The sequence below is a fragment of the Rhinopithecus roxellana genome, chromosome 7 (genome assembly GCF_007565055.1).
Source record: "Rhinopithecus roxellana isolate Shanxi Qingling chromosome 7, ASM756505v1, whole genome shotgun sequence".
Lineage (NCBI taxonomy): Eukaryota > Metazoa > Chordata > Mammalia > Primates > Cercopithecidae > Rhinopithecus > Rhinopithecus roxellana.
The window spans coordinates 141,251,763-141,278,754 of record NC_044555.1 but is presented as its reverse complement, the minus strand read 5'-3'; the positions used below and the strand labels follow the sequence as shown (position 1 = coordinate 141,278,754).

The following is a 26,992-nucleotide window of genomic DNA, read 5'->3' as shown; positions in this document are numbered from 1 at the left end:
CCCTTGCCAGGCAGCTGCATTGTGAAAATCTTTCATATTGTGAAATCTTTCATATTTCCAATGTGTTATTGCAATCTTCCCCTCATAACTTACTTTATTGTGATTGAATATTGAGAGTGTTGAAATACAGAGATTTATATTTATGCTCAAAATGGTGTGAAAATCTAAAACAAACAATGGGAATGAAATACATAATTTCTTAGAATATAGATTATCAGTAAAATGTTAACATGTTACAAAAAAGTGTAAAAAATGGATTCATTCCCTCCATTCCAAAGTAAATTTTACAGAAATTCGGTCTTCCTAATCTAAATCCCAACACAATTTTGATGGCTTTTCCAGTTAAAGGGCAAAAGGAATTTTTTTGTAGACTCATCACTCTACACCCCACCCCCTTCCCCGGATACTTTGCTAGGGTTATATGTTCTACTTGAAAGAGATCTTTATTATTATTAATAAAGTATTCATTGCATTTTTCTTTTAAAATATCCTTAAGTCCCACTGTATTAAGAACTTGATCTCAATGTAAAGAAAACTTAAAAAGTTAAAACATCAAGCAAAAATAAATATACTGGGGTAAAAAAAAAAAACAAGAAAACAAAGAAAGAGATATAAAAAAGGGGAAAGAAGTTTAGAGACAGTGAATTTCAAAGAGAGAACTGAAACATAAATTTATGGACACTAAAGATTAATGACCGAATGACTTTTCTTTCTTTTCTTCCTGTGTAATATCACTTTATTAGCTCCTAAACCCAAATTCTCATCATATCAATTTTGTCTGACACATCTTTTAAGACGTAACATAAATGAGAATCATTTACATCTTATAAGCTTTGGTATATTTTGATAATAATTGATAACTGAACAAATTTTAGTAAAATTTAATTCAGCTTTTGGGAAACCTCAGGCAATGTATTTTCTTTATTTTCGTTTTAAAAGGAAATATTTCTTATATACCTTCCTATTTATACACTTTCCTACTTTTTTCAACTGAGAACGTGGAAAATAATTGAACCCTTACTTTTTGACTCAGGGTTTTCACTATGGAAATCAATTATTATACTCTGTCACAAAATAATAATACTCACAACTTGGTAAGGCATATGGAGTTATTTTTTTCCTTAAATTAAAGGATGCCAGACTGCTATTTAGTGATTTCTCACATTGCTTCTGTTTTGTGTTCCTTTTCTTTTCCCTTTAGTGAGCAACGTTCAGTGAACAATTTTAGTGTTGGTACTCCCGGGGTGCCCGTCAACAGCAACCTCTATCACTAATATCCCTTCTATTTTGCAATTTCTAATTTGTTGTTGACAGTTGGTTTTAAGGTTAGGTGTTGTAGTGAAGTACATGGATCTCGTGACATCTGTGTTGGTTGTGTTCTGGACAAGGGAGGTTGCTAGGTTGCTATATAGCTATTTCTTATGTATATGGATATTATTCTACTGCATTTTACTTTTTGACGGGTACATTATATAAATATCTATTAAGCTACATAAGAAACTATATATAATATGCATATGTATGTATAAACTATACAACTTTATAAGTAAGCCATAAATTTGCAATGCACTAAAATCACTCTTAAACTTCCTGAGTTAAGGTAGATATTGCGTGAAGAGAACACAGTAGGTTATGTTGTGTCCGTGTGTTTTTCTTTTTTTAAGTGGCCCAGAGCTGCCCTCCAGATGTCATAGTTCTTGAATTCAAATTTTATAATTTTACTGTGCTTACCCATTAAATTTTTTAATGTAATGCTTTTATATTTTTGTAAAGATTATCTACAAATATGTTATGCTTCTCACAGATTATTTTTACTTAAAAAGCCATAATGTGGCAACTTATTTTGCATATTTGTAAAATTCAACTTTTAACATTTTAGTTTTAAATATTTCTCTAGTATGCAATTTAAAACCTTTTAGTTTTTCTCCCCTGTCTCCTGTGACATTTATATTTGTACATCTTTCTGCTTATCATTCTCACTCCTGCTGTTTCATGAAAGTCAGAGTGAGTTTAAAATTCCCACTGCCTCATGTGAAGTAAAGTGGAACACTACTTTACTTTGTGGAACGTTTTCTTTATGGGAGAAACAATAATTATAAAAATAAAATGGCCAATAGAGATGACTATTTTCAGGAGTTTCTAACCACTACATGTAGGGTAGTGGAAGGCTTAATGTGCTTTCAGGCAAGGTAGAATTGACGGAATCTTTGCTCTCTCACTTGCCCCTAGAATATCCTTCCACAAGTTATTTATTATTTCTGAACCTCAGTTTCTTCATTTACACAATTAGAAAAGTAACACCTACCAAAGGAGGTTTTTTATACATATGTATACATATATAACACTCTATATAGGTAGATCTATTATAGATCCTTTATTATAGATCCTTTATAGATTATTATAGATTCTTTACACTTTAGTTTTTTTATTTTATTTTTTTCTTTTACCTGTATGTACACCTTGGTTCCAAGGCAAATGAAAATCAATCAATCTATCTATCTATCTATCTATCTATCTATCTATCTATCTATCTATCTATCTATAGAGAGATCACATAATGTGGATTCAATACATATTAGCTTTTATTTACAGTATTACAGCAACACTAATGTTGTATATAATTTTAAATTGCATAAGGTGTACAGCAAACATTGAAAATTTGACAGTTTATGTGATCTTCAAAAACATATCCATATAAAAGTTAACCAAATATACTCTGAACCATGTTTGTTCAAGGCTAGTTCATTTCATGTTTTCATTTATTCATTTCTTTTAATCCTTTTTTAGGAAAATTTTTGGTGGAGACTGAGTCCCACTATATTGCCCAGGCTGGTCTCAAAATGTTGGCCTCAAGAGATCCTCCTGCCTTGGCTTCCCAAAGTGCTGGGGTTACAGGCATGGGCCACTGGGCCTGGCCTGTTTAATTCTTAATAGATTAATGTGCTTTGGTTTTTATAATATGGTATGCATTTTGGAATCATTATAAAGTTTAGTAATCACATTATAGAATATATTTCTTATTGTATAATTTTGGATCCGTGACTCAGAAAAATAATACTAAGATAATTATAATAAATTACTTACATTAAAATATGTATTTTGTAATTAAATCCTAAACTTCAACCACTAGTATTTTTATTAATAATCTTATTCTGTTTAGAAAATATCTATTTATTGTACGAAATTTGGTAAGTAGAGAAAATGTAAAGAAGACAATAACTACCATAAATTAATGACAAACTGAAAACAAAATTTGCAACTTATAACAAATAATTATTACTATCTTTAGTAGAAAATTACTCTTACAAATCAATTTAAAAAGGTAAACAGCTCAATATAAAAATAGGTAAAGGTAATGGATAGGGAATTCTATGAAAGTAATATTGTAACCATAGAAATTCATATCAAAGCAGCAATTATACACTTTTTATTTACTCCTGGACTAGTAAAGACTATAAAAAGATAATGCAAACTCTTGGTGAGGGTGTGAGGAAACCAGAACTCTTACATTGGAGGGCACTTTGAAAATGTTAGAGCCTAGCAATTTTTCTTTTAGTATTACATTCTAATGGAGCAGCAGTACAAAGTTGCATCTACAATGAGGTATATGGCAATATGATTTATAATAAAGAATATTTCAAAAACTATAAATATCTGATAGTATGAAATTAAGCAAGTTATGATATATTTATAAAATGGAAGTTAATGAGTCTAAAGATTGCAATTGTGTATTTGTTTAACAATACTATGAGCATTTCTTAATGCCATTAAATAGCCTACCTTTAGTATGTTCTTAACTTTTCAGTATTATAAATAAATATATGATGAACATCATTGCATATAAACTTTATCTACATTTGTAGGTTATTTTTAGGATAAATTACCATAAATATATTTACTATGTCAAAGTGTATAAACATTTTTAAGTTTCTTGATACATATTAGTTGGATGTGTTATGAGGAGAGAAACAATAATACACTCTGTTCTCAAAGTTTGAAGGTATTTATTAAGTATGAGTGCCTGATCATCTTTGTCTTTATACTTTAGTTAGCTTTTCAGTTATTTTATCTTTTTCTTTTACCTTTATGTACACCTTGGTTCCAAGACAAATGAAAATATAATGCATCATGTAAAATTTGTTTTTTCTTAGTTTGTTTTAAATTTTTTTTTTTTTATAATACCATGTTTTATCCTTTCAGACGTGGGTTGGCAATAAGAGAAGAAAGATGAGTAGTAAGAACTCTGAATCTGGAACAGCAACAACAGGAACCTCTTTGTCAGCTCCAGACATTACAGTCAGAAATGTGGTTAATATTACTCGACCCTCAAGCCAGCAGTCTTCTTGGACATCTGCCAATAATGATGTCATTGTGACTGGTATATACAGTCCAGCCAGTTCATCAAGTAGGCAAGGAACAAACAAACATACCGACACACAAATTACAGAAGCACATAAAATCCCTATGCAGAAAACAGCCACTAAAAATGATACTGAGTTTCAGTTGCACATTCCTGTTCGAAGACAAGTAGCACACTGTAAAAATGCTTCCCTACTCCTAGGTGAAAAAACAATTATTTTGTCAAGACAGACAAGTGTGCTAAATGCTGGAAACTCAGTATTCAATCACACAAAGAAAAACTATGGAAACTCTTCAGTACAAGCTTCTGAAATGACAGTACCTCAAAAATCTTCTGTGTGCCACCGACCTTGTAAAATTGAACCAGTTGGGATTCAAAGGTCATATAAGCCTGAACACACAGGTCCAGCATTACATAACTTATGTGGGCAAAAGCCAACTATTAGAGACCCTTACTGTAGAACACAAAACTTGGAAATCCGTGAAGTGTTTTCATTGGCAGTTAGTGATTACCCCCAGAGAATTCTGGGAGGAAATGCCCCACAGAAGCCTAGCTCAGCAGAAGGAAATTGTTTGTCCATTGCAATGGAGACTGGAGATGCTGAGGATGAATATGCCAGAGAGGAAGAGCTGGCATCGATGAGAGCACAGATACCAAGCTATTCGAGATTTTATGAAAGTGGCAGTTCCCTTCGAGCTGAGAACCAAAGTACAACCTTGCCTGGACCAGGAAGAAATATGCCAAATTCACAAATGGTGAATATTAGAGATATGTCAGACAGTGTACTGTATCAAAACAGAAACTACCATTTGACACCACGGACCTCATTACATACAGCATCTAGTACAATGTACAGTAATACAAATCCGTTACGGAGTAATTTTTCTCCTCATTTTGCATCATCAAACCAATTGAGATTATCACAAAACCAAAACAATTACCAGGTAATGTGTAAATTTATTTTATAAAGGTTTTAAAAACTGTGTTTGTATACAGTTAGATTTGGGACCTGGATCACTTAACTCGTATATTGAAGTAATGTGAGAGTTTTACTTCAAAGTGGTGGTTTGGGAATAACTCCTTGAAGAATCTTGTGCTTTGTTTCTCATGTTTTTAAATGATGAGGTCTTTTTTCAGGAATATAGTCATTTTTATGATATGACAGTTTTTGCCTGACATTTAAAATGATTTTGTTCAGGAAATGGGAGTTTAATGGGTAGTATGGAACTTCCCACTGCTAAAATAGGGTTAAATTGGTCACGCTCATGCTCTTGAAAATAGATTATTCCTATAATGGTTTTCAGTTGCATTTTGGGGAGCTGTCACTAGATGAGTGGTGGCTTCCCTGGTACAAACCCAGGCAAGTCAATCATTTCTTTAGGTGCTGATGGCTGAGAAGTCAGAGGCTATGGTAACTCAGCCAACTGCTTTTTATAAATGTAAATGCTTTATTAAAACATTAAGTGAGACAGTAGTCAAATAGTCATTTAAAATGTTTATAGGGAAAAGACATATTCAGAATAAGAATTATTGCAATTTTAGACCTATGTGCAAAAGAGTTGTTATTTATTTACTGTTTCATATACTCAATTGTTCAGATATGCTTCAAATAATCGCATTAACAGTGAGGTATAAGCCTACCTCAGAACATCTCTTAATCTATAGATAATTCCCTCTGAAAAATCTGCTTTAGAGAATTTGAATAGCAGAGCTTGAATGGTTGCCATTTTTCCTTACTACTGGCTAGAACTTCTTCTCTTTCCTTTTCCTTTTTTTTTTTTTTTAGACAGAGTCTCACTCTGTTACCCAGGCTGGAGTGCAGTAACGTGATCTTGGCTCACTGCAACCTCTGCTCCCCGGTTCAAGCAATTCTCCTGCCTCAACACCCAAGTAGCTGGGACTAGAGGCGTGTGCCACCACGCCCAGCTAATTTTTGCATTTTTTTTTTATTATACTTTAAGTTCTAGGGTACATGTGCATAACGTGCAGGTTTGTTACATATGTGTACTTGTGCCATGTTGGTGTGCTGCACCCATCAACTCGTCAGCACCCGTCAATTCATTATTTATATCATGTATAACTCCCAATGCAATCCCTCCCCCCTCCCCCCTCCCCATGATAGGCCCCAGTGTGTGATGTTCCCCTTCCCGAGTCCAAGTGATCTCATTGTTCAGTTCCCACCTATGAGTGAGAACATGCGGTGTTTGGTTTTCAGTTCTTGTGACAGTTTGCTGAGAATGATGGTTTCCAGCTGCATCCATGTCCCTACAAAGGATGCAAACTCATCTTTTTTTATGGCTGCATAGTATTCCATGGTGTATATGTGCCACATTTTCTTAATCCAGTCTGTCACAGATGGACATTTGGGTTGATTCCAAGTCTTTGCTATTGTGAATAGTGCTGCAATAAACATACGTGTACATGTGTCTTTGTAGTAGAATAGTTTATAATCCTTTGGGTATATACCTAGTAGTGGGATGGCTGGGTCATATGGTACATCTAGTTCTAGATCCTTGAGGAATTGCCATACTGTTTTCCATAATGGCTGAACTAGTTTACAATCCCACCAACAGTGTAAAAGTGTTCCTATTTCTCCACATCCTCTCCAACACCTGTTGTTTCCTGACTTTTGAATGATTGCCATTCTAACTGGTGTGAGATGGTATCTCATTGTGGTTTTGATTTGCATTTCTCTGATGGCAAGTGATGATGAGCATTTTTTCATGTGTCTGTTGGCTGTATGAATGTCTTCTTTTGAGAAATGTCTGTTCATATCCTTTGCCCACTTTTTTTTTTAAATTTATTTTTATTTTTATTTTTTTTGAGATGGAGTCTCGCTCTGTTGCCCAGTCTGGAGTGCAGTGGCCGGATCTCAGCTCACTGCAAGCTCCGCCCCCCAGGTTTACTCCATTCTCCTGCCTCAGCCTCCCGATTAGCTGGGACTACAGGTGCCTGCCACCTCGCCCAGCTAGTTTTTTGTATTTTTATTTTTTTTTAGTAGAGACGGGGTTTCAGCGTGTTAGCCAGGATGGTCTTCATCTCCTGACCTTGTGATCCGCCCGTCTCGGCCTCCCAAAGTGCTGGGATTACAGGCTTGAGCCACCGCGCCTGGCCCCTTTGCCCACATTTTGATGTGGTTGTTTGTTTTTTTCTTGTACATTTGTTGGAGTTCTTTGTAGATTCTGGATATTAGCCCTTTGTCAGATGAGTAGATTGCAAAAATTTTCTCCCATTCTGTAGGTTGCCTGTTCACTCTGATGGTAGTTTCTTTTGCTGTGCAGAAGCTCTTTAGTTTAATTAGATCCCATTTGTCAATTTTGGTTTTTGCTGCTGTTGCTTTTGGTGTTTTACACATGAAGTCCTTCCCATGCCTATTTCCTGAATTGTATTACCTAGATTTTCTTCTAGGGTTTTTATGGTATTAGGTCTAACATTTAAGTCTCTAATCCATCTTGAATTAATCTTCATATAAGGAGTAAGGAAAGGATCCAGTTTCAGCTTTCTACTTATGGCTAGCCAATTTTCCCAGCACCATTTATTAAATAGGGAATCCATTCCCCATTTCTTGTTTCTCTCAGGTTTGTCAAAGATCAGATGGCTGTAGAGGTGTGGTATAATTTCTGAGGACTCTGTGTGTTCCATTGGTCTATATCTATGTTTTGGTACCAGTACCATGCTGTTTTGGTTACTGTAGCCTTGTAGTATAGTTTGAAGTCAGGTAGCATGACGCCTGCAGCTTTGTCCTTTTGACTTAGGATTGTCTTGGCAATGCGGGCTCTTTTTTGGTTCCATGTGAACTTTAAAGCAGTTTTTTCCAATTCTGTGAAGAAACTCATTGGTAGCTTGATGGGGATGGCATTGAATCTATAAATAACCTTGGGCAGTATGGCCATTTTCACGATATTGATTCTTCCTATCCATGAGCATGATATGTTCTTCCATTTGTTTGTGTCCTCTTTTATTTCACTGAGCAGTGGTTTGTACTTCTCCTTGAGGAGGTCCTTTACATCCCTTGTAAGTTGGACTCCTAGGTATTTTATTCTCTTTGAAGCAATTGTGAATGGAAGTTCATTCCTGATTTGGCTCTCTGTTTGTCTGTTACTGGTGTATAAGAATGCTTGTGATTTTTGCACATTGATTTTGTATCCTGAGACTTTGCTGAAGTTGCTTATCAGCTTAAGGAGATTTTGGGCTGAGACAATGGGGTTTTCTAAATATACAATCATGTCATCTGCAAACAGGGACAATTTGACTTCTTTTCCTAACTGAATACCCCTGATTTCTTTCTCTTGCCTGATTGCCCTAGCCAGAACTTCCAACACTATGTTGAATAGGAGTGGTGAGAGAGGGCATCCCTGTCTTGTGCCAGTTTTCAAAGGGAATTTTTCCAGTATTTGCCCATCCAGTATGATATTAGCGGTGGGTTTGTCATAAATAGCTCTTATTATTTTGAGATACGTTCCATCAATACCGAACTTATTGAGCGTTTTTTTGCATGAAGCGCTGTTTAATTTTGTCAAAAGCCTTTTCTGCATCTATTGAGATAATCATGTGGTTCTTGTCTTTGGTTCTGTTTATATGATGGATTACGTTTGTTGATTTGCGAATGTTGAACCAGCCTTGCATCCCAGGGAGGAACCCAATTGATCATGGTGGATAAGCTTTTTGATGTGATACTGAATCTGGTTTGCCACTATTTTATTGAGGATTTTTGCATCAATGTTAATCGGGGATATTGGTCTAAAATTCTCTTTTTTTGTTGTGTCTCTGCCAGGCTTTGGTGTCAGGATGATGTTGGCCTCATAAAAAGAGTTAGGGAGGATTCCCTCTTTTTCTATTAATGGGAAAAATTTCAGAAGGAATGGTACCACCTCCTCCTTGTACCTCTGGTAGAATTCAGCTGTGAATCCATCTGGTCCTGGTTTGGTTGGTAGGCTATTAATTATTGCCTCAATTTCAGAGCCTGCTATTGGTCTATTCAGGGATTCATCTTCTTCCTGGTTTAGTCTTGGGAGAATGTAAGTGTCCAGGAAATTATCCATTTCTTCTAGATTTTCTAGTTGATTTTTGTAGAGGTGTTTATAGTATTCTCTAATGGTAGTTTGTATTTCTGTGGGGTCGGTGGTGATATCCCTGTATCATTTTTATTGCGTCTATTTGATTCCTCTCTCTTTTCTACTATATTAGTCTTGCTAGCGGTCTGTCAATTTTGTTGATCTTTTCAAAAAACCAACTCCTGGATTCATTGATTTTTTGGAGGGTTTTTTGTGTCTCTATCTCCTTCAGTTCGGCTCTGATCTTAGTTATTTCTTGCCTTCTGCTAGCTTTTGAATGTGTTTGCTCTTGCCTTTCTGGTTCTTTTAATTGTGATGTTAGAGTGTCAATTTTAGATCTTTCCTGCTTTCTCTTGTGGGCATTTAGTGCTATAAATTTCCCTCTACACACTGCTTTAAATGTGTCCCAGAGATTCTGGTATGTTGTATCTTTGTTCTCATTGGTTTCAAAGAACATCTTTATTTCTGCTTTCATTTCGTTATGTACCCAGTAGTCATTCAGGAGCAGGTTGTTCAGTTTCCATGTAGTTGAGCGGTTTTGATTGAGTTTCTTAGTCCTGAGTTCTAGTTTGATTGCACTGTGGTCTGAGAGACAGTTTGTTATAATGTGTTCTTGTACATTTGCTGAGGAGTGCTTTACTTCCAATTATGTGGTCAATTTTGGAATAAATGTGATGTGGTGCTGAGAAGAATATATATTCTGTTGATTTGGGGTGGAGAGTTCTATAGATGTCTATTAGGTCCGCTTGGTGCAGAGATGAGTTCAATTCCTGGATATCCTTGTTAACTTTCTGTCTCGTTGATCTGTCTAATGTTGACAGTGGAGTGTTGAAGTCTCCCATTATTATTTTCAGTGAGTCTAAGTCTCTTTGTAAGTCTCTAAGGACTTGCTTTATGAATCTGGGTGCTCCTGTATTGGGTGCATATATATTTAGGAGAGTTAGCTCTTCCTGTTGAATTGATTCCTTTACCATTGTGTAATGGCCTTCTTTGTCTCTTTTGATCTTTGATGCTTTAAAGTCTGTTTTATCAGAGACTAGGATTGCAACCCCTGCTTTTTTTTTGTTCTCCATTTGCTTGGTAGATCTTCCTCCATCCCTTTATTTTGAGCCTATGTATGTCTCTGCATGTGAGATGGGTCTCCTGAATACAGCAGACTGATGGGTCTTGACTCTTTATCCAGTTTGCCAGTCTGTGTCTTTTAATTGGAGCATTTAGTCCATTAACATTTAAGGTTAATATTGTTATGTGTGAACTTGATCCTGCCATTATAATATTAACTGGTTATTTTGCTCGTTAGTTGATGTAGTTTCTTCCTAGCCTCGATGGTCTTTACATTTTGGCATGGTTTTGCAATGGCTGGTATCGGTTGCTCCTTCCATGTTTAGTGCTTCCTTCAGGGTCTCTTGTAAGGTAGGCCTGGTGGTGACAAAATCTCTAAGCATTTGCTTCTCTGTAAAGGATTTTATTTCTCCTTCACATATGAAACTTAGTTTGGCTGCATATGAAATTCCGGATTTAAAATTCTTTTCTTTAAGAATATTGAATATTGGCCCCCACTCTCTTCTGGCTTGTAGAGTTTCTGCCGAGAGATCTGCTGTTAGTCTGATGGGCTTCCCTTTGTGGGTAACCCGACCTTTCTCTCTGGCTGCCCTTAAGATTTTTTCCTTCATTTCACCTTTGGTGATTCTGGCAATTATGTGTCTTGGAGTTGCTGTTCTCGAGGAGTATCTTTGTGGTGTTCTCTGTATTTCCTGAATTTGAATGTTGGCCTGCCCTACTAGGTTGGGGAAGTTCTCCTGGGTGATATCCTGAAGAGTGTTTTCCAGCTTGGTTCCATTTTCCCCCTCACTTTCAGGCACCCCAATCAGATGTAGAGTTGGTCTTTTTACATAATCCCATACTTCTTGCAGGCTTTGTTCATTTCTTTTTCTTCTTTTTTCTTTTGGTTTCTCTTCTTGCTTCATTTCATTCATTTGATCCTCAATCGCTGATACTCTTTCTTCCAGTTGATCGAGTCGGTTACTGAAGCTTGTGCATTTGTCACGTATTTCTCGTGTCATGGTTTTCATCTCTGTCATTTCGTTTATGTCCTTCTCTGCATTAATTAGTCTAGCTGTCAATTCTTCCACTCTTTTTTCAAGATTTTTAGTTTCTTTGCGCTGGGTATGTAATTCCTCCTTTAGCTCTGATAAGTTTGATGGACTGAAGCCTTCTTCTCTCCTCTCGTCCAAGTCATTCTCTGACCAGCTTTGATCCGTTGCTGGCGATGGGCTGCGCTCCTTTGCAGGGGGAGATGCGCTCTTATTTTTTGAATTTCCAGCTTTTCTGCCCTGCTTTTTCCCCATCTTTGTGGTTTTATCTGTCTCTCGTCTTTGATGATGGTGACGTACTGATGGGGTTTTGGTATAGGTGTCCTTCCTGTTTGATAGCTTTCCTTCTGACAGTCAGGACCCTCAGCTGTAGGTCTGTTGGAGATTGCTTGAGGTCCACTCCAGACCCTGTTTGCCTGGGTATCAGCAGCAGAGGTTGCCAAAGATAGAATATTGCTGAACAGCAAGTGTACCTGTCTGATTCTTACTTTGAAAGCTTCCTCTCAGGGGTGTACTCCACCCTGTGAGGTATGGGGTGTCAGACTGCCCCTAGTGGGGGATGTCTCCCAGTTAGGCTACTCAGGGGTCAGGGACCCACTTGAGCAGGCAGTCTGTCCCTTCTCAGATCTCACCCTCCGTGTTGGGAGATCCACTGCTCTCTTCAAAGCTGTCAGACAGAGTCGTTTGCGTCTGCAGAGGTTCTGCTGCTTTTGTGTTATTGCTTTTTATCAGTGCCCTTTCCCCAGAGGTGGAGTCTACAGAGACAGGCAGGTTTCCTTGAGCTTCTGTGAGCTCCACCCAGTTCGAGCTTCCCAGCGGCTTTGTTTACCTACTTAAGCCTCAGCAATTGCGGGCACCCCTCCCCCAGCCTCCCTGCTGCTGTTTAGGTTAGATCGCAGACTGCTGTGTCAGCAATGAGGGAGGCTCCATGGGCGTGGGACCCTCCCAGCCAGGTGTGGGATATATTCTCCTCATGTGTCCGTTTGGTTAAAGCGCAGTATTGGGGTGGGTGTTACCCCATTTTCCAGGTGTTGTGTGTCTCAGTTCCCCTGGCTAGGAAAAGGGATTCCCTTCCCCCTTGCGCTTTCCAGGTGAGGTGATCCCTCACCCTGCTTCAGCTCTCGCTGGTCAGGCTGCAGCAGCTGACCAGCACCGATTGTCCGGCACTCCCTAGTGAGATGACCCCAGTACCTCAGTTGAAAATGCAGAAATCTCCGGTCTTCTGTGTCACTCGCACTGGGAGTTGGAGACTGGAGCTGTTCCTATTCGGCCATCTTTCTCCGCCCCCCCCCAATTTTTGTATTTTTATTAGGGATTGGATTGCACCATATTGACCAGACTGGTCTTGAACTCCTGACCTCAGGTGATCCATCCACCTCGGCCTCCCAGAGTGCTGGGATTACAGACGTAAGCCACTGGGCCCAGCCTAGCACTTCCTATCTTTTCAACCACAATACTTAAGATTTGTCTGGATTTAAGATGCTTCCAGGCTATTCTGAACCAGTTTAAGGAACCATCTTCTTTTAGCTCCCTCCATCTTACAGCTCTCTGCTTGAAAATGAAAAGCAATAACACAGTATAGGAAGTATCCCTCTATCAACTGGTCATAACAGAAGAACTCCATCATCATCATTAATAGTCATTCTTTATTGATAACTGACTCATTTTTATGTGCTTGTTCTTTAAAGAAGCATGCTTAGTGTAACATTGAATCATACCATCAATATCCTCTACACATCCCTCCTTCATCCACCTACTCTTTTGCACTTCTTTACCCCTTCAGTATTGTTCTTAATAATAGTAATAACAATAACACTTACCATTTGTTGAGGGGTGACCATGTGCTGGGACCTTTGGTCACTTTATATAACTAAATTCATTTAATCTTCATGATGATCTGGACAGATAGGCATTTTATCCATATTTCAATTGCTTGCCTAGGATTACATAGCTAGTAAATGACAAAATCAGAATTCCAACTCAGAAATGTATTATTTATTGTATTTTCTACTTTACCATACAGCATATCTATTTCAAGTGTATTTGACTTACTGGGAGGTCTGAGAACGCAAGGTTTAATTTTATTTTTTTTTTAAATCCACCACTCCCTAAAGGATAATTTAACCTGTGATTTTACCTTTACATACTCTACTTTTTTCTGACAGAGCTTTTGAAGAAACAATTTTTAAAAATAAAATAACCTGCTTTTATTTTATTTTTTGCAATAAAATTTAGCAACTGTTGTATGAATGGTAATCTTCTTAAAAGAAAGGCAACGTGACATAACAATTTAGAGTATAAGCTTAGAGCATGGACAGACCTGGATTCAAATTCAAGCTCTGCCATTTTCTGCTTGTGAACAGATAAGAAGGTATAGTATAGCCAGTGGCTTATCCTCTTGTGTAACAGTTTCTTTATTTGTATAATGTGGTTACTATTTCCTCCTTCACAGGAATCTGGTGACAGGAAATGAAAAAAAAAATCTATCCAAGGTTCTTTGTACCTTTCCTGGCACATAAACTTCTTATACATATGAACTAATAGTTGGAAAGTTAATGAAACTCTGCTAGTCTATGTCTCATTTATGTTCCATTTCAAGTAAAATTTTGCACAGACCACAATTATCAGAAGTTATTTGAGAAATAAATAACATGTATTACTGGCTGAAAGAAGACATTCAGTAAGCTATCACCTTCATTACAACCATTAAAAGCCCATTGTTATACTATATCAGACCTGTGTAAGCCAACCTGACTTGAGAGAATATGGTGGAGAAGCCCTGGGGAATCATTTAACCTCAACTCTTTGTTCAGTTAGTTAATATTTGGAAAATCAAGGCAGCATGGAGAAGTGGAATCCATGGAGTTTTAGCCTCCAAAGTGTTGCTGAAGCTCTATCACCAACACTCGTGGATCAGAACTTAGAATAGAATCCGTGGTCATTTTGTCAACTTTCTATTATCATTATTATTATTATACTTTAAGTTCTGGGGTACATGTGCAGAATGTGCAGGTTTGTTACATAGGTATACACTTGCCATGGTGCTTTGCTTCACCCATCAACCCATCATCTACATTAGGTATTTCTCCTAATGCTATCCCTCCCCTAACCCCCCACCCCTCAATGGGCCCCAGTGTGAGATGTTCCCCTCCCTGCGTCCATGTGTTCTCATTGAACACCTCCCACATAAGAGTGAGAACACGCAGTGTTTGGTTTTTTTGTTCTTGTGTTAGTTTGCTGAGAATGATGGTTTCCAGCTTCACCCATGCTCCTGCAAAGGACATGAACTAATCCTTTTTTATGGCTGCATAGTATTCCATGGTGTATATGTGCTACATTTTCTTTATCCATTCTATCATTGATGGAAATTTGGGTTGGTTCCAAGTCTTAGCTATTGTGAATAATGCTGCAATAAATATACATGTGCATGTGTCTTTATAGTAGAATGATTTATAATCCTTTGGGTATATACCCAGTAATGGGATTGCTGGGTCAAATGGTATTTCTGGTTCTAGATCCTTGAGGATTCGCCACACTGACTTCCACAATGGTTGAACTAATTTACAATCCCAGCAACAGTATAAAAGTGTTCCTATTTCTCCACATCCTCTCTAGCATCTGTTGTTTCCTGACTTTTTAATGATCACCATTCTAACTGGCCTGAGATAGTATCTCATTGTGGTTTTGATTTGCATTTCTCCAATGACCAGTGATGATGAGCCTTTTTTTCATATGTTTCTTGGCTGCATAAATGTCTTCTTTTGAGAAGTGCATGTTCATATCCTTTGCCCACTTTTTGATGAGATTTTTTTTTTCTTGTAAATATGTTTAAGTTCTTTGTAGATTCTGGATATTAGACCTTTGTCAGATGAATAGATTGCAAAAATTTTCTCCCATACTGTAGGTTGCCTGTTCACTCTGACGATAGTTTCTTTTGCTGTGCAGAAGCTCTTTAGTTTAATTAGATCACATTTGTCAATTTTGGCTTTTGTTCCCATTGCTTTTGGTGTTTTAGTCATGAAGTCTTTGCCCATGCCTATGTCCTGAATGGTATTGCCTAGGTTTTGTTCTAGGATTTTTATGGTTTTAGGTCTTACATTTAAGTCTTCAATCCATCTTGAGTTAATTTTTGTATAAGGTGTAAGGAAGGAGTTCAATTTCAGTTTTCTACATATGGCTAGCCAGTTTTCCCAGCACCATTTATTAAATAGGGAATGCATTCCCCTTTGCTTGTTTTTGTCAGGTTTGTCGAAGATCAGATGGTTGTAGATGTGAGGTGTTATTTCTGAGGCCTCTGTTCGGTTCCATTGGTCTATATATCTGTTTTAGTACCAGGACCATGTTGTTTTTGTTACTGTAGCCTTTTAGTGTAGTTTGAAGTCAGATAGTGTGATGCCTCCAGCCTTGTTCTTTTTGCTTAGGATTGTCTTGGCTATGAAGGCTCTTTTTTGGTTCCTTATGAAATTTAAAGTAGTTTTTTTCTAATTCTGTGAATAAAGAGGATAGTAGCTTGATGGGGATAGCATTGAATCTATAAATTACTTTGGGCAGTATGGCCATTTTCACAATATTGATTCTTCCTATCCATGAGCATGGAATATTTTTCGTTTGTTTGTGTCCTGTCTTATTTCCTTGAGCAGTGGTTTGTAGTTCTCCATTTTGTCAACATTCTCGCTATGAAACTGTAAGAAAACAAACAATTCTCTTGGGTTTCTCACCCTGAAAGTATACAGCAGAGATTGTTGCCTCTTTTCTGTGTTACAACACTTATCTTCAAGCTGAGATACTATTTCTGGAGGATAGTATACTACTAAGCTATTTAGAAAATTGAGTACAAATTAAAGAAATCCTAAAGGATACTAAGAAGTTAAAATCAGCTCTCTTTAGGAGCCTCTTGGGAATATAATATTAAGGGTTGAAGTGATATTAAGGAAACCAGCAGGATGTGACTATAGGAAGATACTATGAACAATCAAGTTCCATTTCAAAAACTCTCCAGGCTAACCTCACTCACGGAGTCAGATTACAATCATATTGTTCTCCCTCCAAAGTGCCATTCACTTTTCATATTAACTGTATGTCAGACTGCCTGCTTATCACAAGAGTGCTGTTGTGATTAAAGTTTATTAATTATCATATTTGTGAAGATATTGGGGCACTTTGGAAGAAAAGGTGCCATAAATACAACATGTATCATTTCAATTATTATTGTGGCTTGATAATTAATTGCATTCACATCTCTCATGGATTTTAGAAGGTCTTTGGAATTAATAGAAGTAAAGCACTTTGGTGAACTTCTTTGAAAATCTTTGTAAGCACAATACATTTCTATTAGTAAAAGTGCCTTGGTAATGTCTTCCAACCTTCTTTATTACTTGTGAACTTTAGTGCTTTTGTTAAAAAGAAACAAAAGTTTAATAACAATAGAAACTTTAAATATCAAGGCATTTAAACCAACACAAATGCTATTTTGCCTGAGGAAAATGAGAGCCAGTAAGATTGAGTGGCTTGGTCAAAATAACTCTCAGGAAAATATTCAAGTTTTTTAAAAAATAATTGTAATCTGTGTTGAGTGGGTAGAGTTAGCAGGGATCACTTTTAAATAATTTGATTAAGACATATATTACATAATATAAAATTCACACATTAAAAGTGTGAATTGAGTGGTTTCTAATATATTCACAGAGTTGTTCAAGCAGCACCACAATCTAATTTTTGAACATTTAATCACCTTAAAAATGAACCCCATACGCATTAGCACACGGCATCCCCTATCCTGTCACTAAGCAACCATTAATGTTTCTATCTCTATGGATTTATCTTTTCTGCATTTTAATATAAATGGAGTCATATAATATGGGCCATTTGAGAGTGGCTTCTTTCCATTAGTATGATGTTTTTAAGGTTCATTCATGTCATGGCATGCATTAGTACTTCATATTATGTTTCTGATCCATGAATGTGTTATGATTTTTCACTCATTACATCTGTTCAGATTTCTTTCAAGAATGTTATATACTTCTCAGTAGAGAAAATTTCTGTTTCCTTAATTTCTTTCTAAGTTTATTACTCTCTTTGATGCTAATTTAAAAAAAAATTTCTTAACTTTTTAATCAATAGAACAATATCACTCAATTATGATGATAAATGTTCTGACTACTCCTTTACTGGGTTTTGTTTTCTTTAGTATCAAAAGAACAGCCCAATACTTATTTACCACATTGGTATTTTGGCTTATTGCGCTTTGATTGTAAAAAATACACTACTCTTTCCAGCCTCTGGTAATCATCTCTTTACTCTTTATCTCCATGAGTTCAGTTGTTTTAAATTTTAGCTCCTACAAATAAGTGAGAATACATGATGTTTGTCTTTCAGTGCCTGGCTTATTTGTCTTAACATAATGACCTCCAATCCCATCCCTGTTGTTGCAAATGACAGAATCTCATTCTTATTTATGACTGAGTAGTTCTCCATTGTGTATACATACCATATTTTCTTTATTTATTCACCTGTTGGTGGACACTCAGGTTGTTTCTAAATCTTGACTATTGTGAATAGTACTACAATAAACATGGGAGTGCAGATATCTCTTCAATTTACTGATTTCCTTTATTTTTGATAAATACTGATACCTTTATTGCTGGATTTTATGGTAGCTCTATTTTTAGTTTACTGAGGAACCGCCAACTGTTCTCCATAGTGCGTGTACTAATTTGTATTCCCACCAGGAGTTTATGAAGATTCCCTTTTCTCTACATTTTCACCAGAATTTGTTATTGCCTGTCTTTTGGATGAAAACCATTTTAACTGGGGTGAGATGATATCTCATTTTAGTTTTGATTTGCAATTGTCCGAAGATTAATGTTGTGGAGAACCTTTCCATATACCTGTTGGCAATTTGTGTGTCGTATTTCGAGAAATGTCTGTTCAGGTGTTTTGCCCATTACTAAATCAGATTGTTAGATTTTTTTCCTGTAGAGTTGTTCGAGCTCCTTATATATTCTGATGATTAATCCTTTGTCAGACAGGTAGTTTTAGGTATTTTTCTCCCATTCTGTGTGTTGTCTCTTCACTTTGTTGATTGTTTCCTTTACTGTGCAGAAGCTTTTTAACTTGATGTGATCCCATTTGTCCATTTTTACTTTGGTTTCCTGTGCTTGTGGAGTATTGCTCAAGAAATCTTTGTCAAGTACAGTGTCCTGGAGATTTTTGCCAAAGTTTTCTTCTAGTAATTTCATAGTTTCTGGTCTTAGATTTGTTTTTAATACATTTTTTAAAAAAAATTTTTATGGTGATAGATAGGGGTCTAGTTTCATTCTTCTCCATATGAATGTCCAGTTTTCCTAGCACCATTTGTTGAAGAGGCTGTCCTTTTCCCAGTGTATGCTCTTGGCAATATTGTCAATCATGAGTTCACTGTAGGTGTATGGATTTGTTTCTGGGTTCTCTATTCTGTTTCATTTGTCTCTGTGTATGTTCTTATGCCAGTATCATGCTATTTTGGTTACTACAGCTTTGTAGCATAATTTGAAGTCAGGTAATGTGATTTCTCCAGTTTTGATCTTTTTGCTCAGAATAGCTTTGGATATTCTGGTTCTTTTATGGTTCCATATAGATTTTACATTTTTTTTTTTCTGTTTCTCTGAAGACTGTCATTGGTATTTTGATAGGGATTGAATTGAATCTATAGATTGCTTTACATAGTATAGACACCTTAAAAATATTGATTCCTCTAATTCATTAGCATGGACTATCAGTTCTGTTGTGTCCTCTTCAATTTTTTTATCAATGTTTTATAGTTTTCATTATAGAAATCTTTCACTTTTCTTTTAGTAATTTCCTAGGTATTTTTTTTTTGTGTAGCTATTGTAAATGGGATTACTTTCTTTCCAGAATGTTTGCTGTTAGCATTTAGAAATGCTACAGATTTTTGTGTGTTGATTTTATATCCTGCAACTTTACTCAATTTGTTTATTAGTTCTAATAGTTTTTTGGCAGAGTGTTTAGATTTTTCCAAATATATGATTATATCATCTACAAACAAAGATTGAAGCAATAACAAGTTACTGGCATATAGTTGCTCCTTCTAATGATCCTTTGAATTTCTGCACTATCAGTTGTAATGTCTCCTTTTTTACCTCTGATTTTGTTTATTTGAGTATTCTCTCTTTTCTCCCCACAGTTAGTCTCACTAAAGGTTTGTCAATTTTCTTATAATTTTTAAAAACCAACTTTTAAATTCATTGATCTTTTGTACTATTTTTTATTTCAATTTCATTGATTTCTGCTCTGATTTTTATTTTCATTTTCTAATAAATTTGGATTTGGTTTGCTCTTTCTTTTCTAGTTCTCTGAAATGCATCTTTAGTTGTCTATCTAAAGTTTTTCTACTTTTTGAATGTAGGCACTTACAGCTTTAAACTTTCCTCTTAGTACTGCTTTTGCTATATCCCATTGTTTGGGGTGTGTTGTTTTATCATTATCATTTGTTTTGAGAAATTTTTAAATATTCTTTTTATTTTATTAATTAGCCCACTGATCATTCAGGAACATATTGTTTAATTTCCATGCATTTGTATACTTTTCAGTCTTGCTCTTGTTATTGATTTCTAGTTTTATTCCATTGTGGCCAGATAAGATACTTGACATAATTCCATTTTCTGAGTTTTTAAAACACTTTTTTGGTAGGGTGTATACTCCAAAACATTTTTGTGGGTTCTTTAGCTAGTATCTAAAAAGTATGAAATAATCCAACTTAAGACTTCTTTCTTTGTTTTTCTGAAAGCACTTAATCATTGCAGTAAAATGAAGTATGACACCAATAGGGAATCTTGAATTCTGATCTTTCATAGTGTATTTTGCAATAACCAGTTTATGGTCCATTTTTCTTAAATCTGATGACCTCTTTGAGGCAGGTTTCCAATTTTGCCAGTAGAACAGGAAATATCATGTGTGGGTACATGATAAGCATTAATCATGTGTGGGTGGAAATTTGTTAACAGTCTGAGAGTGAAGTTTGAGTTAAAAGTTGTTTAATCTTGAAACTGACTGGGAGGCCAAAGATTTAAAGCAACAGAAGAATCTCCCAGTCTGTGAGGAGTCAGTTGTGTGATAATGGTATATGTTTTGTGTGCATGAAATGGGAATTTGTAAATATTGAAATCTAGGGTCTGGCAGTCACTGTCAACAGAAGATGAAGCTACATATATTTATGTTTTAAAACTTAAATTATAAATCTAGCTAAATCTTTCTAACAACTCTTTTTAATGTTCATGGGTACATTTCACCTAAGTAACCATTTACATTGTACAGAAAAAGATTCATCTTGAGCACAGATTCAGTATTAGGAATTGGTTTGGAGAAGAGGATTTTTTGTGGATTTTTTTTTTTTTTTTTTTTTTTTTTGATAATGCAAAAGTAAAACCAGTTGCCTTCTAGGGGATTGAACTAAATTTTAATCTAGTCTTTAAGACCAAAACAAAATATATGAAGGAAATAAAAACCAGTTATTATTACATTGATCTGAAAAAACATTGTTACTAGAAATTGATTGGGACTTGAGGCCTTCCTCCAAAAAATAAGAACTTAATTGTCTTGTCTGTATTAGGTTTTGAACATTAATACCATGTATTCGTACTTATTAAAAAATATTTCAATGAAATGTGAATTAGCAGTATGAAATTCTGGTTCAGTTGGAAATTCTTTTTTTTTTTTTTTTATTATACTTTAAGTTCTATGGTACATGTGCATAACGTGCAGGTTTGTTACAGATGTATACTTGTGCCATGTTGGTGTGCTGCACCCATCAACTCGTCAGCACCCATCAATTCATCATTGATATCATGTATAACTCCCCAATGCAATCCCTCCCTCCTCCCCCCTCCCCATGATAGGCCCCAGTGTGTGATGTTCCCCTTCCCGAGTCCAAGTGATCTCATTGTTCAGTTCCCACCTATGAGTGAGAACATGCGGTGTTTGGTTTTCTCTTCTTGTGATAGTTTGCTAAGAATGATGGTTTCCAGCTGCATCCATGTCCCTACAAAGGACGCAAACTCATCCTTTTTTATGGCTGCATAGTATTCCATGCTGTATATGTGCCACATTTTCTTAATCCAGTCTGTCACAGATGGACATTTGGGTTGATTCCAAGTCTTTGCTATTGTGAATAGTGCCGCAATAAACATACGTGTGCATGTGTCTTTGTAGTAGAATAATTTATAATCCTTTGGGTATATACCCAGTAGTGGGATGGCTGGGTCATATGGTACATCTAGTTCTAGATCCTTGAGGAATTGCCATACTGTTTTCCATAATGCTTGAACTAGTTTACAATCCCACCAACAGTGTAAAAGGGTTCCTATTTCTCCACATCCTCTCCAACACCAGTTGTTTCCTGACTTTTTAATGATTGCCATTCTAACTGGTGTGAGATGGTATCTCATTGTGGTTTTGATTTGCATTTGATTTGATGGCGAGTGATGATGAGCATTTTTTCATGTGTCTGTTGGCTGTATGAATGTCTTCTTTTGAGAAATGTCTGTTCATATACTTTCCCCACTTTTTGATGGGGTTGTGTGTTTTTTTCTTGTATATTTGTTTGAGTTCTTTGTAGATTCTGGATATTAGCCCTTTGTCAGATGAGTAGATTGCAAAAATTTTCTCCCATTCTGTAGGTTGCCTGTTCACTCTGATGGTAGTTTCTTTTGCTGTGCAAAAGCTCTTTAGTTTAATTAGATCAAATTTGTCAATTTTGGCTTTTGCTGCCATTGCTTTTGGTGTTTTAGACATGAAGTCCTTGCCCATGCCTATGTCCTGAATGGTACTACCTAGATTTTCTTCTAGGGTTTTTATGGTATTAGGTCTAACATTTAAGTCTCTAATCCATCTTGAATTAATCTTCGTATAAGGAGTAAGGAAAGGATCCAGTTTCAGCTTTCTACTTATGGCTAGCCAATTTTCCCAGCACCATTTATTAAATAGGGAGTCCTTTCCCCATTCTTGTTTCTCTCAGGTTTGTCAAATATCAGAAGGCTGTAAATGTGTGGTATTATTTCTGAGGACTCTGTTCTGTTCCATTGGTCTATCTCTCTGTTTTGGTACCATTACCATGCTGTTTTGGTTACTGTAGCCTTGTAGTATAGTTTGAAGTCAGGTAGCGTGATGCCTCCAGCTTTGTCCTTTTGACTTAGGATTGTCTTGGCAATGTGGGCTCTTTTTTGGTTCCATATGAACTTTAAAGCAGTTTTTTCCAATTCTGTGAAGAAACTCATTGGTAGCTTGATGGGGATGGCATTGACTCTATAAATAACCTTGGGCAGTATGGCTTACAAAGAGACATAGACTCCCATACAATAATAATGGGAGACTTCAACACTCCACTGTCAACATTAGACAGATCAACGAGACAGAAAGTTAACAAGGATATCCAGGAATTGAACTCATCTCTGCACCAAGCGGACCTAATAGACATCTATAGAACTCTCCACCCCAAATCAACAGAATATACATTCTTCTCAGCACCACATCGCACTTATTCCAAAATTGACCACATAATTTGAAGTAAAGCACTCCTCAGCAAAAGTACAAGAACAGAAATTATAACAAACTGTCTCTCAGACCACAGTGCAATCAAACTAGAACTCAGGACTAAGAAACTCAATCAAAACCGCTCAACTACATGGAAACTGAACAACCTGCTCCTGAATGACTACTGGTACATAATGAAATGAAGGCAGAAATAAAGATGTTCTTTGAAACCAATGAGAACAAAGATACAACATACCAGAATCTCTGGAACACATTTAAAGCAGTGTGTAGAGGGAAATTTATAGCACTAAATGCCCACAAGAGAAAGCAGGAAAGATCTAAAATTGGCACTCTAACATCACAATTAAAAGAACTAGAGAAGCAAGAGCAAACACATTCAAAAGCTAGCAGAAGGCAAGAAATAACTAAGATCAGAGCCGAACTGAAGGAGATAGAGACACAAAAAACCCTCCAAAAAATCAATGAATCCAGGAGTTGGTTTTTTGAAAAGATCAACAAAATTGACAGACCACTAGCAAGACTATTAAAGAAGAAAAGAGAGAGGAATCAAATAGACGCAATAAAAAATGATAAAGGGGATATCACCACTGACCCCACAGAAATACAAACTACCATCAGAGAATACTATAAACACCTCTACGCAAATCAACTAGAAAATCTAGAAGAAATGGATAATTTCCTGGACACTTACATTCTCCCAAGACTAAACCAGGAAGAAGTTGAATCCCTGAATAGACCAATAGCAGGCTCTGAAATTGAGGCAACAATTAATAGCCTACCCACCAAAAAAAGTCCAGGACCAGATGGATTCACAGCTGAATTCTACCAGAGGTACAAGGAGGAGCTGGTTCCCTTCCTTCTGAAACTATTCCAATCAATAGAAAAAGAGGGAATCCTCCCTAACTCATTTTATGAGGCCAACATCATCCTGATACCAAAGCCTGGCAGAGACACAACAAAAAAAAGAGAATTTTAGACCAATATCCCTGATGAACATCGATGCAAAAATTGTCAATAAAATACTGGCAAACCGGATTCAGCAGCACATCAAAAAGCTTATCCACCATGATCAAGTGGGCTTCCTCCCTGGGATGCAAGGCTGGTTCAACATTCACAAATCAATACACGTAATCCAGCATATAAACAGAACCAAAGACAAGAACCACATGATTATCTCAATAGATGCAGAAAAGGCTTTTGACAAAATTAAACAGCCCTTCATGCTAAAAACGCTCAATAAATTCGGTATTGATGGAACGTACCTCAAAATAATAAGAGCTATTTATGACAAACCCACCGCTAATATCATTCTGAATGGGCAAATACTGGAAAAATTCCCTTTGAAAACTTGCACAAGACAGGGATGCCCTCTCTCACCACTCCTATTCAACATAGTGTTGGAAGTTCTGGCTAGGGCCATCAGGCAAGTGAAAGAAATCAAGGGTATCCAGTTAGGAAAAGAAGAAGTCAAATTGTCCCTGTTTGCAGATGACATGATTGTATATTTAGAAAACCCCATCGTCTCAGCCCAAAATCTCCTTAAGCTGATAAGCAACTTCAGCAAAGTCTCAGGATACAAAATGAATGTGCAAAAATCACAAGCATTCTTATACACCAGTAACAGACAAGCAGAGAGCCAAATCAGGAATGAACTTCCATTCACAATTGCTTCAAAGGGAATAAAATACCTAGGAATCCAACTTTCAAGGGATGTAAAGGACCTCTTCAAGGAGAACTACAAACCACTGCTCAGTGAAATCAAAGAGGACACAAACAAATGGAAGAACATACCATGCTCATGGATAGGAAGAATCAATATCGTGGAAATTCTTTCATTTGAAAAAAGTGATATTTGCACACAATTGCTTGAATGTTTTTATTTTCCAATTTCCCCTCCCCCAAACTGGATAGAATTGAAGCTAGAATTTTTTCTTATGATCAAGAAACAAAAGGTTAGCATGTTATATTTTGCACGAGTGTTGACACAAATTAAAATTCTAGTATACGTTATATGTCACTCTATGAATGTTGACAATGGAAGAAACACCTTGGTGTAGTATACTGTCACTTCTGGACTGTAAAGTTGAGAAAGAAACATAATTTATGATTTTTCGTGCATCAGAAAAAGTTACAGCTAGCATGCCCCATTTTCTTGTTTACCTCATGAGATGAAGAGAGCAGATAGTATTAATTCAGAGTGAAGAAATTACTCAAATATTGATTTTAGTATACTTACCATCTACATGCAATATTAAGCAAATCAGGTATCTTATTACAGTTTCAAATACGTACATAGGCTCCCTCTCACTCCCGTCTATATCTATTAGTTATTGAAGATTCTATGCTGGCATTAAGACATTACAACAATGTTTTGTTGCACCGTATTATAAACATATGGAGTACAATATGTGTTATTTTTCTGAGGTGAACCAAATGTACATTTCTCATGGTTCTTGAATCTTCTTTAGCAGTATTTTATAGAGAGTCTTTTATGCACTAGTAATAGATAAACCACATTGTGATTTTTTAAAAAAATCTTAAGCCATGTACCAAGTTTGTGGTCCAAATTGTGTAGGAGAAGTTAAATGTAAAAGGCATTCTATTAAATAATTTGCGTGTACTTCTGTAAGCATAGTTATGTCAAAATTACCTTTTAAAATAGCCAAAAATAAAAAGATTTTGTGGCCTAACTTGTGGTCTATTCTTGAGAATGATCCTTATGCTGAGGGTAAGAATGTGTATTCTGCCACCACTGGATGAAATGTTTTGTAAATAAATATTGGATTTATTTGGCCTATGGTGTAGATTAACTCTGGTGTTTCTTTGTTGATTTTCTGTATGGATTATCCATCCAGTGCTGAAAGTGGGATGTCGAAGCCTCTAGATGTTATTATGTAGGAGTCTATCTATCTCTTTACCTCGAATAATATATGTTTTATATATCTGTGTGCCCCAGTGTTTGGTGCATATGTATTTACAACTGTTATAGCCTCTTAATGTTTTGACCCCTTTACATTATATAATGACTTTCTTTATCTCTTTTTATACTTTTTGTCTTCAAATCTATTTTGTCTGATATAAGTATGGCTATTCTTGCTCTTCTTTGATTTCCATTAACAAGGAATTTGTTTTTCATGTCTTTATTTTCAGTCTAGATGTGTCTTTATAGGTAGAGTGTGTTTTTTGTAGGCAACAGATCATTGGGTCTTACTTTTTTATTCATTCAGCCTGTCTATGTCTTTTGATTAGAGAGTTTAGTCCATTTACATTTAATATTATTATTGATAAGTAAGAACTCACTCCTGCCATTTTATTTGTTTTCTGGTTACTTTGTGGTCTTCTCTTTCTTTTCTCCTTTCTCCTTGTCTTCCTTTTATTGAAGGTAATTTTCTCTGGTGGTATGTTTTCATTTCTATTTTGTGAGTATCCATTGTATGTTTTTTGATTTGAGGTTTCCATGATGCTTGCAAATAATATCTTATATCCCATTATTTGAAACTGATGACAACTTAACACTGATTGCATAAACAAACAAACAAGCAAAGAAAAATCTAATTTAAAAAATCATAGTTTTCTTATTGGTTTGTCTTCTAGTCTTTCTACTCAAGATATGAGTACTTTAAATATCACAATAATCTTGTTATAAAATTCTGTGATTTTCTCTGTACTTACAATTACTGGGGAGATTTGTACCTTCAGATGATTTCTTATTGCTCATTAAAATCTTCTTTCAGATTCAAGAACTCCCTTTAGCATTTCTCATATGACAGATAAAGTATTGATGAAATCCTCAGCTTTTGTTTGTCTGGAAAAGTCATTATTTATCCTTCATGTTTGAAGGATATTTTTGCTGGCTACACTATTCTAGGACAATTTATTTTTTCTTCAGCAGTTTAAATATGTTATGCCACTCTCTCCTGGTATGTAAGGTTACCACT

The 26,992-nt window shown here is 36.0% G+C and overlaps 1 protein-coding gene across 3 annotated transcripts in view; it reads left to right on the top strand.

Moving 5' to 3' along the window:
• Nucleotides 1-26,992, top strand: part of HDX (highly divergent homeobox) — a 209,371-nt gene that overhangs the window by 29,244 nt on the left and 153,135 nt on the right. For all 3 annotated transcript variants that reach the window (XM_030933537.1, XM_030933539.1, XM_030933538.1), the window contains one exon: nt 4,201-5,304. In XM_030933537.1, coding sequence (XP_030789397.1) covers nt 4,201-5,304 — 1,104 coding nt within the window. The remainder of the gene's footprint in view (nt 1-4,200; nt 5,305-26,992) is intronic.